General features: G+C 36.1%; 1 protein-coding gene across 6 annotated transcripts in view; it reads right to left on the bottom strand.

Moving 5' to 3' along the window:
* Positions 1-2,300: 2,300 nt before the first annotated feature.
* BICRAL (BICRA like chromatin remodeling complex associated protein) overlaps positions 2,301-12,729 on the bottom strand; it is a 47,184-nt gene continuing 36,755 nt past the window's right edge. For all 6 annotated transcript variants that reach the window (XM_075706615.1, XM_009479745.2, XM_075706617.1 and 3 more), the window contains exons 6-12: positions 12,291-12,390; positions 10,954-11,051; positions 9,053-9,114; positions 8,778-8,923; positions 8,516-8,610; positions 6,938-7,040; positions 2,301-6,115 (exon numbers count right to left, since the gene is read on the bottom strand). In XM_075706615.1, coding sequence (XP_075562730.1) covers positions 5,313-6,115; positions 6,938-7,040; positions 8,516-8,610; positions 8,778-8,923; positions 9,053-9,114; positions 10,954-11,051; positions 12,291-12,390 — 1,407 coding nt within the window. In that variant the 3' untranslated portion in view covers positions 2,301-5,312. The remainder of the gene's footprint in view (positions 6,116-6,937; positions 7,041-8,515; positions 8,611-8,777; positions 8,924-9,052; positions 9,115-10,953; positions 11,052-12,290; positions 12,391-12,729) is intronic.

Genomic DNA, 12,729 nt, shown 5'->3' with positions numbered 1-12,729 from the left:
AATGAAAAGCTATGTAGACATAAAAGCTAACTGAAACATTGAAAGCTGTCTAGATGTATCAGCATGGACTAACTAACCTTGCTTCCCCTTCAAAGCACTGAATTCTAAACTTGCTGTTGGTTCATTAATACAGTTGCAACAATTTACGTCAAATGAGAACATCTCATTTGACTTAGCAGCGTTAACGGTTGGAGTCAATGATCTTAGGGGCTTTTCCAACCTAAATGAGTCTATGATTTCCTTTTCATGGGAGGGGGTGGAGGAATTGGAAGAAATTCCTCCCAAAATATCCTGCAGTGCAAAAGCTGCAATGAAGACTGAGCACTACGATCCAGAAGGCTAATAATCTGCAAAAACAATGGCACCCGCCTAAACAAAAGCTAGCAATGAGGCTAAGTGAAGAGTATACTACAGAAGAGCCTTAAATTCTGACTTAGCTTCTTCCTCCATTTGTAAAACGTTTTTCCCCACAAAACTATGATATCAAGTCTAGGAAAAAAAAAAAAAGCAGGGTTTTATGCTCAGCACACAACAGGGCAACTTTAGAGGTTTTTGCTTTTACACCAAAAACATTGGTTCAGCTGGACACTTTGTGTCCTTTTATCTTTTTCTTCCATAGTACAGTTGCTCAAATTTGCTTGACGTTTACCTATTGCGACTAGTTATTATAGATAATTTTTTTTTCCATTTCCAGTACAACAACTAGTTGCAAGACTAGTAGCACAGAAAGACAAATGCCGATCCATAAATTATGAAGAAATAATTCAGTATACCCACCACTACTGCAATCTGAAATCTGTGTACAGTGTATTTTATCTGTGCACCAGAGCTGCTGCTGTGCAGATCTTCACCGGAACTTATTTTCTGCAATGACTCTTTAACCAAAGTGACAGGTGACCCCCAAGTCACGAAGACAATTTCTTGCATTTCTTGAAGCTGTCTGACAAACACATCATCGTGAAAATGCAAAGAAAGAGTGTGTACAATCCTAAAGAAAAAATTCAAAGGCTTATAAAGAAAACACTTCCTGAAGGAGAGAGGAATTTCTCTAAGGTTTAAAATTACTTACATACCTTTCCTTGTGCCAAGCTTATTCTGGCAATTTTTATTTCTTTGTATGGATCCTCAAAATGAAAGGTGTTCTGACTTTCTTAAATAAGCTATACATTAACATGCATGCCCAAATCTTCAGGAATTCTGCCCTGAATGTTGGAATAAACATAACAAACCCCACCATAAAAACACTACTGAAAGGCAATTAAAAAAAGTACACCATGTTCTTGTAACGAAAAGATATTCTGAAGTGAACACAGCGGTATGGTAAACTGTACATCAAATGTTTCCCACCCCAGAAAGTTTGCCTGGTAATTCTACAGGGATATGATAAAAGACAAAAAAATTCCAAGATGCTTAGCCAGCCTAACCCAAACAGAGATTAAAATAGTATGTAACTGATTTTATTAATATTGTTACTGACTGAATCGATGTGAGAAGCATTCAAAATGCATGTTTATTTTGTCTCATTGACAAAATAATGAATACTAACCATAAAGATTTCTACCTTTCAACACTGCAGGCCCTACTCCAAGTTGAGAGGCAGTGCACTTCACCAATCCTTCGTTTTCATAGCCTCCAAAAATAAAGTGTTGAAGTTCCAAGCATAGAGCTTTACTAGATCAGAATCTCAGCATACTTTCTGAAAAATTCAATCACAGTAAGAAAAGGTTCATCACCCCTCTAAAAGTATGAAGAATCATTACATCACCAGCAATTGTAGTATCTTCTCACAGCCAAAAGGAAGGAATGGGAAATACTGCAAACACAGGTATCTATCACCAAATACAACTGGCACAACTCAGAACACCTGCGGCATGGATGAGGGGGCCAGCTGAGTAACAAAATCCCTCTTTTTGATTCTATCTCCCTGAGGTATCAGGAAGATGATGCCTCTATCTTGTGAAAACATGCTGGAGAAGGAGAGTATGTCTCAGCAACCTCGCCATGGCATGATTTCTAATGACAACAGAGCAGGAACGTTGGCAATCTTGTTATCTGGAGATCAGCATTACTATATGTAGTTATACTGCCATGTGAACCAAGTCCTAATAGCATATGTTCAGAAAGATTCATAAAAAGCATGGAAAGTTGGCCTATTAAGTATTTTATAACAGGGCTGTATTATAAAAAGCACAGGAGTAAGAATATTTTGCAACCGTATTACTTAAAACTGGAACAATCTTCTTTTGGAAATGTAAATACTCAACTTAGTTAAATCAAGACAATCACAGATAGACATTTTTTCCCAAATCTTTGGCTGTATTGCAATGGTTGTTTCAATTTGTATTCTCCAACTAAACATTTCCTATCCATGGATTAACAATATATTTACTGACTTGTGTCTTTTAACAGTATTTATCCAACATAACAAAATAAACTGCAATTTGTTATACTTTTTTTTTACAAAACATTTTATAAATATTTTTACAAAATGTATACAAAGCAATTTCAAGTGAGACATACTTTACAAATGAAGGTATTTAAGCAAATAAAGTCCATACCACACTGACAATAAGTGACACATCCTCTTTAAGTGAAGTCAGTCTGTAAGGCCTCCCTAATCTAACAGATAAATTATACTAAGATCTTCAGAACGAACATAGTTTTCTTAATTGCCAGTTTAAAATTTGTTTTAATATTAGGCAATATTAAATAACATTGAAATCACAATGCTGAGCCAGCAAAATAATGAAAACATGTTTAAAGTCATGCACATTCACAATACTTTGCTGGACTTGAGCCCACATGGTTAATAAATTCTTCTTTTTTTTTTTTTTTAGCACAACAAAAATACAATTCTTTCATTTACTGCTTTACCACGTACCAGAATTCCTTTAGAATTTCATTCAAAGGAGTGAACAACAGAATGTTAACAATCTAAGATTAATCTTGCTAAGATTGTTCAATGGGTTCCTCTCGTAAGTAGTTCAGAGAAATGTGTCTGACCAGATCAACCACAATTACTTTTTGTAATTTGCCATTTTTTATATGCCATTGTCCCCCATCCCCAAATGAGATCCAATAGAAGACACATAGCCTGATACTTCATTATGTATTTGCTGTAGAGAGGCTGGAAACCCCATACCCATTTTGAGGTGGTACAAAAAGCAAGTGGATCAATGACTGTGCAACTTTACTTTTTTTTCCCTAGAAAAGAAAAATTTAACTAGTTAACATACAGCTGTGTAACTTACTGTTTTCCTTCCTAGATAGTTTAGAATGGTTAAATTTCCAAAATGATAAAATAAAATACACATCAGGATACACAGCCATGAGCATATTATTAAATCTAAAAAGGCAATAGGTGAAGACTATATTGTCAGTTTTGCCAATAACAAAACAACTAACCTCCTGAGAGTCTATTCTATGGACAGCTAACTAAAAATTTAAAACTGGCAATACTTATTATTACCTTGAATATTTTATACAACACTTGGGAATGTTGGGTTTTTACAAACATGTACTTTAAAATTGGCACAATTTTTTTTAAATGGCAATTAGTAACATACAAAACCAGTATTTCCAGTCACGTTGAAGGGGAAATGAATTTTAAGTAAGTTCATCTTTCTCACGTTGCTTTCTAGATTTGGTTTCCTTTAGTGGTCAGACAGTGGACTGTGTAGCTCAAGACTGAGTTGCACTTCTACTGTCACAAGGATCTAATTCTGCTTTCTTTTGTGCTACTCAGATGGACTGAATTACATGACAGCAAAACCTTCTCTTTTCTTTCCTGGCAATCTGACTGACAACCACAGCTTGTCACAATGAGCCTCTCTATTATGAAAATTGTAATCAACAAACCTGGAAAATGGCTGGTAATTTTTCTAAGTGACTGTGGAGAAGGTCTGGGGGAGAACATGAGCATACCTTAGAAATCACAAAAGCTATATCCTCCTGAGCAGACATATGTACTACATGCACGTGACGAATGTCAGCGTACTTATGTGCACAAAAGCACTCATGACCAAAGTAAACTAGGAAAAAGCAGCATGGGCAGCAAAAAAAAAAAAAAAGATGTCATAGATTAAAATAAATAAATAAAATAATAAGATTCTATCTTAACAACATGACAGCAAGCCAAATACAAACCATGCAATGGTTTCACTTGGCTCTACAATATGAATTAATAATTACACACTTTTTGATATGTTTAAACAATGGGATTGCTGATCGACTTTGGTCTGTACATATCTTGATAATTATGACTGCTATGGTGGATGATTTAACGTTCTCTGACAGCAAAAAGCAAAAAAATAAAAAATAAACACTGGCCTTTAAAATTAATCAGAGTAAGGCTAATGTCCTCTTAAAATATAAGCTACAAATATAACAGTTTTCAAATAAAAGTGCTTTTGACACTTGGTCTAAAAAAAACAAACAACAAATTAAAAAAAAAAAAACCAAACATTTATACCACTTCAGAAAGACTCAAGGCTGACTACATCCAATTATAAAATGCAAAATCTTTTCCTCAAGAGTTAACATATATATGTATTATATATATAAATTCATGGCTCTATCATGGCCTCATCCTGTACACTTTGCCATTTACTGGCTTCCATTCTACCTTCCTTAGTCAAGCATTTATTACTTCATATCATGCCACTGTGACTAAGATCATATAATATCATCCCACAGACTAAAGTTACCCACTACAAATATATCATCAAGTACTAGTTTCTGCTCAGAAAGCAATAGAAAAGCACTTTAAGTTTAAATTATGAAGCCTTGTAAACACACTGATGATAATCCTTCCAACTTAAGAATCCTAGAACACAGATTCACTAACAAAGCAAATAATCACTTCCAAATAGAGGTACAGTGGGTTTTCCAGAAAAACTAAAAATCTGATGATTTGTGGAAGAGAAGGGTAGGGGAGAACTGTTGCTTCCATCATTTTTTAAAAACATTTTCTTAATAAATATATCCTTTCAAATGACTGCGATTGTCAGTATATTACCATATTATATAGGGCCTAACAACCTGCAACCTTCTTATGTTGCAGTACTGCACATTTATCAAAAGCACTATCGTAATTAATACTTGAAATAGTAAGGCCCTAACAGACTGCATTCTAACAAGGATTAACTTTACTTGGATATCTCACTGTAACCACAATGAGTATTGCTCTCAAACACAGAACAGAATCTAGTTTAGAAAGGTTAACCTTAAATGCATGTCAGGCTGTACTTGTGGTGTCATTCACATTTGCTTCTGCTAAGAGAAACATAAACTTGTCCATGGTACTGTAACTATTAACACTCTAAGATACTATTTACAGCTGCTTCTAAAATAGAGTCAGTTTCTATAACACCTTCACTGTGGTCTGGAATAAATTTTTCCAGGCAGTTTTCCTGTGAAGCAATAGGTGAAAAATTAGGAAATTCTAATTCAACCGAGCCGCTACTTGTCGCCTCATTTTGCGGCTGTCTCCCAGCTTTTTTAAGTTCCAAGATGTTTTTAAATGTAGTTTCTAAACTCTTACTGAGCAGTAAGTCTTGCTGGGGTTCACCAGAGCCTTTCCTGTTATCAGGATGTAAAACCTCATTCTTTGGAGAGCTCCTCAGAGTTTTGTCTTGGAGGGAATTATTACACGTTACCTTTGAGAAAGACTGAACTGTGTTCCTTGATATCTTATTGTGTGTTCCATGACTGCCTCTTGACACAGTTTTTGACAAGTCTTCGGAACTCGAAGAATTCTCTGTGGACTTGGCAAGATCTTTCCCAGCCACCTTTTCTTCAGGAAGGGCCACGTATTGGCTCTCAGAAGAACAATTAGCTTTTTCAAACTTTAAAGCTTTAGTGAGGCTCTCCGATTTTTTAGTAGAAGCTATTCCTTCTTGTGGTGTCAGAACGCTGTTAGGCACTAGAGGATGTTTACTGTGATTTGTGGACTCTGCTGAGCTAGATTTTGGCCGGTCTCTAGCTTGGGTTTTGGTAGTCTGACTTCGAGAAGGTAATGTTTTGCTAGACTGATGGTCACTTTTGCTGGACTGTGCTTCTTCAGCTGTTTTATCAAATTGTTTGGCAGAACAACAAAAATCAGCCTGATAACCATCTGAAAATTAAGTAACAACATTTTACTTAAATTACCGATACATCAAAATAACAGACACTCCACCGTAGTTTCTGAGTATGAAAATTCAAGTAACATCCACAGCCTACAGATTCACGTCTTTAAGAGACGTACACATGCTTAAGTGTTCTGCTGCGTCCAGTGTAGGAGACTACCCCAAAATTAAGCAGCGTATTATGCACATGTATGTGCTGTAAAACCAGACTGATGGCACTTCCTGGCATTCTAAATATGCAAATACGGTACCTGGAAAACTAATACCTTCTTTAATACATCCTCTGAATATCTTCTAAAATATGCAGAATATGCACAACATTTAAACAAACAGTAACTGTTCTCTTACACAAATAATGTGCTTCTAGCTGCTACATTCAACAACAGCCTAGTTAAAAATGTTGCCATTTAAGTGGACATGACATTCCAAAAAGCAACGCTTCATTAAGATGAACAAGAGTACTCATGCTTCATACAGCAGTGTTCTTTCTGACTGCCAGCAAATTCACAGATTCTTCCCTACTAGAATTGAGACCATGCAGGAGTCATGACTATTGTCAAAAGAAACTCAGAAAATATTTCTCTGCCGAACACACCAAATACACTTTTTCCCCAAATAACTGCCTTCAACCTTACAGTGTCTCTAGATTGTTGAATCTGGGAGTTATTAAAATTTAACTTGCAACTGCCTATTTAATATTTCAATTACTGGAATCCCCAGCAATCAGTGCCTCACTGTGGCCACAACTATTTTTAAACACTCCGTACTTACGCTGCTTTTATAAGATTCAGAAGTTAACCATTACTTACCAGGATCCACTAGTGCAAGACGCTTATCTCGGGTCAGAGATGCCCTTTCTTCCTGGTTAAACATCCTATCAATCATAACCATTTCTGCAGAGGGATTTATCCGCTGCAGGAAAAGGAAAACAAACAAACATCTCTGTAGTCACTGTCATGTTGGCACCAAATCAAAACATTTATAGCTTAGTTATTCTTCAGAGAAAAAGAATGTCTTTCATTAGGTATTTGCGGAGAATGTTCACAATCCCACAGCATCTTCAATGATCTTGACTGCGACCCCAACCACTACTGAAACTCAACCATAAAATATTATTCACATTTTAAGGTACATTTTATTTGTTAAAGATTTTAAAACAAGGAATTACTACCCCAACTCTAAGAATTGTACCTTTTCAGGACTGAGTATGTTTACTACTGTACACCACAATTTTTTACATCACACAGCATCTTTCAGAGAGAAAAACAGCAAAAATCTTGCAAGGGGACCACCCTATCATCTTGTTTCCTTCCTGCACTTCTCTCCCATCCTTCTAACTAGCTGACGATGCCTACAAGCCAGGTGGATCCATCCATCACAGAAGAAAGTTCACTGGCTACTAAGTCACAACACAGGCAACTAGTTCCAAACCTGAACACTATGTGAAATAACTGAAAATGACTGAATGGGATTTACAACATACCAGATGCTAAAAGAACAGATTTTAATCTCCATCCCCACCTCTGCACCTGTAATTATTTGCCAATATTTGATGGTTAGTATCTTTTTTTAATGCGACTGCGAGATTCCAAAACCGTATTAATTCTAACACTTGTATTATGTATTCCTGTCTCTAAAGCACAGTGTTTTAAATGTCTATTATAATCAAACTCAAAACTCTTCCAGGCTTGAAAACTAGCATGTCTGAAACCACAATGACATTTCCTGATCCTTGTAAAATACATTCTTAGAGTAACTTTGTCAGTTTTCTTTTTACCTCACGCCTGGGATCATGAAAACACTTAAATCAGAAGCATTTCTGATGAAAATGTGAGGCTCCACCTAGCTTCTGAGGAGAAGTAATGATTTCCTAAATTGTAATATTATTTAGCTCCGGTTATAATACTGCTGGAGGCCTCTGAATGGAGCTTTTCAACATTCTTTCAGGCTCTATCTCCCACAGACATACACAGAAATCACCTGCCTGACTACCACAGCCTGTTCAGCGCAAGAGCAAAGTATAAGCAGAGAGTGGAAGTTCATGAGTCTTAAATGTCTGTGGAATTTATATATATAGCAGCACCCTTACTTAGGTGGTATGTGAAATACAAACTCAACCCATTTCCCTGATTTTCAGATGTGTGCATACACTTAAAAATGCAGGTTGGCCACTGAGATTGCTGGTCCGGTAACAAGTACACTGGCTATATACATATATGTACCTCTAAAACCGTCATATACATATTTATCACCTTCATAAGGCAATACATAGTATCAACAAAATTAACTGTAATGCTAGCTCTCACCTTCCTGTAGATTTTTTTTTTTTTTAAACAAACTGAATCACATCCTCTAAACATAAAATGTACCTGGGTTATATACCTTACCATTGCATCTTCTATAAGCAAACATCTGTATTTGTTCAGCATAGCCTGTGTCCTCTTCAGAAGCTGTGCAGCTACAGATTCAAATTCACTGTCCACTAGAAAGACAAGAGTATACTTTCAAATACTATTCTTCAGTAACCAGAAGGTTCAGTAACCTGCACAAATTTCAAAATGTTCCCTTTCTTATTGCTCTAACGAACATAAAGAATTCTCTCAATACATTGATTACAAACTTATTGCCAATTTTTAAAAAGATAACTACCTTTTCTTAAGTCTTCCTCTGTTGGCAGCGATCCCTGGCACACATGGTATGAAAGGAGTCTCTGAACTGCATCATTTAACGATCTGAACCGACTTTTATCTGGTGTCACAGCATGCACTTGATCCTTCTGTAACTGCTGTAGTATACTACAAGGAAAATTAATGATATATAATTAACACATACTCTAACAGAAGTTTATACATTTGACAAATACTAAAAGAAATTAAGGTTAAAGGAAATACCTGCAACAAAATTAGAAAAGAAGAATGACTTACAAAGCTCCTTTAGTTAACTGTTTAGCAGCAGGTCTTTTCTGTCCAACTAAATGACCATCCACCTAAGTTCAAAATAAAAGACAAATTACAATTTATCACCTCCTTTGCAAAGCCTAAGTTTCAGCATTTATTTCTGCCAATTAAGTATATCACCAATACTAAGTGTAACCACCACGTAAGTATAAACACTTTCAACTATGTCCTATTTTCACAGGGCACTGCATCAATGAAATAGGGAAGTCACTTCTCTTGCATAAACCAAAGGTCTGAAATGTTGTTTGTAGACAAATTCCACTGTAGTACATATACATCCTTCACTAGAAAAAGGTTGGTGATCAAATTTAGCAGGTGAAAAGAAGAGGAGGTACAACTAAAAACTTTTCCAAAGAAATCTACTTTCAAGAACTGCCTCTGCATTTCTCAACTGATGTCATCTTGCCTGATTTTGATGGATTAGGGTATCTGTCAGGAAAGCAGGCTGAGGTTGCACACTTAAATTCTCAAAAGCCATGGTGGCTGGGTGGGGGTGAAAGTGGTTCTAGGAATTCCGTTTCAGTGTCGATGCTATAGATATACCCAGCAGGTAGATCTACATCATCTTCTCCTTCCCTTAGATATTTATGAAGCCAAGGTTTTTCAAGGGAACACTGTCCAAAGATGCGAGGGTCTCTGAGGTGGTAAAGGCTCACGTTGCTACTGTATGAGAGGCATTACTGCAATCCAAGTATTCTCCCAAGGAAGCCATTCTGGATCAAAGAGAGTCTTCAGTTAATACAAAGTTGTTGGGTTTCTTTAGCCAACTAGTCTTACTAATGAAATTGGTCACAGACCAAAAGTTACTTATGATTTAAAAAAAGATTGCATGAAATCTCTTTTGAACTACAACATGGTTAGAAGGAACAAAAAAGCATGTGGTACAGAGCATCCTTCTTAGCAAAGTAGGAGCACATTGAAGCATGCACACTGTAATGGTACTTGCTGGCCAAAAAGTCTCTAGCTTCAGAGCATAAGAACTATTCACCACCACAGGAGAATGAACATCTGACCAACAATTACAAAGCCAGGCTGAACTCGTAATTGAGCACTACTGTATCTTCTGCTCTACTTGTACATCAGTAAGACAGGGAAAAACATTTACGTTATACTACATCGACAAACACATTTACAGCAAGGAACAAAAATTCTAAATCAGATCCTCCCTTGTTTTCTTCCACGATTGTGTAGTTTAGCTCCATCCATAACAAAAGCCCAAACTTTCAAACCTACTTCAAACCCTCACTTCTTGCCCTCAGTTACTCAGTCCATGAATGTAACAACTGTCTCCTTCCTCCAGAAGTTCTTGTATTGCCTCTCCAAAAAAGCTGGCCTCCCCTTCCAGCCCCAAGCCTTGGACGTGGTGTTAAATTTTTGTACATAGTTGCCATATATAGGAGAATTTTTTTTCTTTTTTTTTAAACCACCAAAAGACATTGGGGAAAGAAGACAATGCAGTAAAGAATAAAACAGACAAAGACCAGACGGAATTTTTCTGCTACTTCTCACAAAACATCCCCACCTAATCAGCTAGACAATAGCTGAGTTTGTAAGAAGTAATGATAAGACAGGTCTAATTTATGTCCAACTCCATGAAGAACTGCTATGTCATATGAAATTATCTTCACCGAACAGTACAGTCAGACTGCACTTAATTAAATCTCAAAACAGCATTCAGAATATCAATTTGCAAAATACTCAATGTGTATTATGTCAAGGTACAATTTGACAAACTTGATAACTTCATATAGTCTAAAAACAAAACCACCCTAGAAGGACTCCTAGATTATCAATATGGAGTTGAAACATACTTAACTTCACTAAAATTTTAAGGGAAAGGGAAACGTATAAATGAAAGTATTCTTTACCTGTATACACTGTTGAATTGATGATGATCCTATTACTTTTTCTTGTGGCTGTGCAGTTCCTAGAGATTGCTGTATGATTTTTCCTCCAGAGTCCTGTCCTATAAAAAAAAAGTTAAAAAGACTGTCATCCTAAGCAAGAACAGAATGATTTCATGATTTTACTTGAGTTTTTAGCTTCTAGGAGAAAGACACACGTTTCATATGCTTAAAAACATCAGTGCAACTACCCTGTGGAGAAACCGGCTCATAAAAATGGAACAGGGCTGATATTTTATGCTGCATACTACAAAAATCCTCAGATAAATCATCTGCTACCTTGCATAGCACTGCAATGTAAGAAGAAATTCAAGTACCGTAAGTATAGTGTCCCAACAATTTACTGAAAATCATACAGTACATTTTATCAAGCTTTTCAAAACTAACCCTCCCTCAAGCATATAAACCAAATTTTTCTAGAGCTCCAGAAAGTATTTAGACAGCAGTCATCATACTTTTTTTCTAGATTTTCTACATGGGCAGACTTCCTCCAATTGCCTTGCTCAGGAATTCAAACAGCATCTTATCAGCCAAGCTACATTACAAGCAACACAAGTAAGCATTTTTTTCTTCCCCGCAAAAAAAACCCCAAACTGTGCTGACTGTAGAGAATTGCCTGGACAGCTTGCACATAACAGTACACAAGCGAAAAAAGAAAAGGCACTTAGAGTATGGGACCTTATTCAAAAGGGTTACTTAAAAGAGAACATGATGGTTACTCCATTTTTCTGGTTTTGAATATATTGGTTTTGTCCTTTTAGTAGCATGGTGCTGCTTGAAAAGCCCAGTACTTTGCCATGAACAATGCATTAACTATTCCAACAGAAAGTGACACATTCAAAAACAAATCGAGTGATGACAGCCTTCACATAACCTTCTAATCACTATTTTTCTTTCCTCTGTATCTGAAGCAGCCATCACAACAGAGGGTCTAGAAGTTTATAGAATTTTTAGCAGATGTCCATATTTTGAAAATGACTTATTTCTATTTTCCTAAGCTGAACAAAAAAATAAGAAAAAATAAAGAAGGTACAATTTTGGATTTTATAGAGGGGAGAAATAATTGCTTAATGTGGAGATTCAACTTTTCACTCTACAAAATGAAGTGCCATGGTTGGGAAAAATAAAAGCACACATTCAATGTGAAAAATTTAGTTTGTGTTCTTCTAAAAATAAAATTTTAATAACCTTTAGGACCCTATCAGTACGAGCCATCAGTGCAATTCTGACACACTGAAGAAGAACAGATTTCTGTTGCTGAAGAAAATTAAGAAAATTATTTTAAAAAGACCTTAGTTGACCTGATAGTGTGTTGCTCAGAAGACTTGTTAGCTGAGGCTGTCTCAAATTATCCTGTGTCTTCGATGCAGAAACTGGTGATGTCTGGTTCAGAGCTTTTTTCTGTGCCACATATATTAAAAAAAAACAAAAAAAACAAACAACCCACAGTCAAATATTTACAGAATTCAGCTCTATACATCCTTTTTCAACCTCAAACTCATAAGTGGTGAAATTTCAGACATCTCAATTCCTCCTAAGTTCAAGAATTTTATAAAGTAAATCAGAGAGGAATAGAAATTACACTAATAGTACAAATATACACCAGTTACATTCTAGAAAAACCATGATTTACCACTACAAGTGGCCCTCAGAAAGCTCAGCGTTTGAGAGTCTCAAAACTGCAAGATGACTAAATAAGCTGTCTCCACAACAAAAAAAAATACAGTGGAACAAACTGTC

Source organism: Pelecanus crispus, chromosome 3 (assembly GCF_030463565.1).
Source record: "Pelecanus crispus isolate bPelCri1 chromosome 3, bPelCri1.pri, whole genome shotgun sequence".
NCBI lineage: Eukaryota > Metazoa > Chordata > Aves > Pelecaniformes > Pelecanidae > Pelecanus > Pelecanus crispus.
Note: the sequence above shows the minus strand (reverse complement) of the source record. Positions and strands in the feature narration are given on the sequence as shown.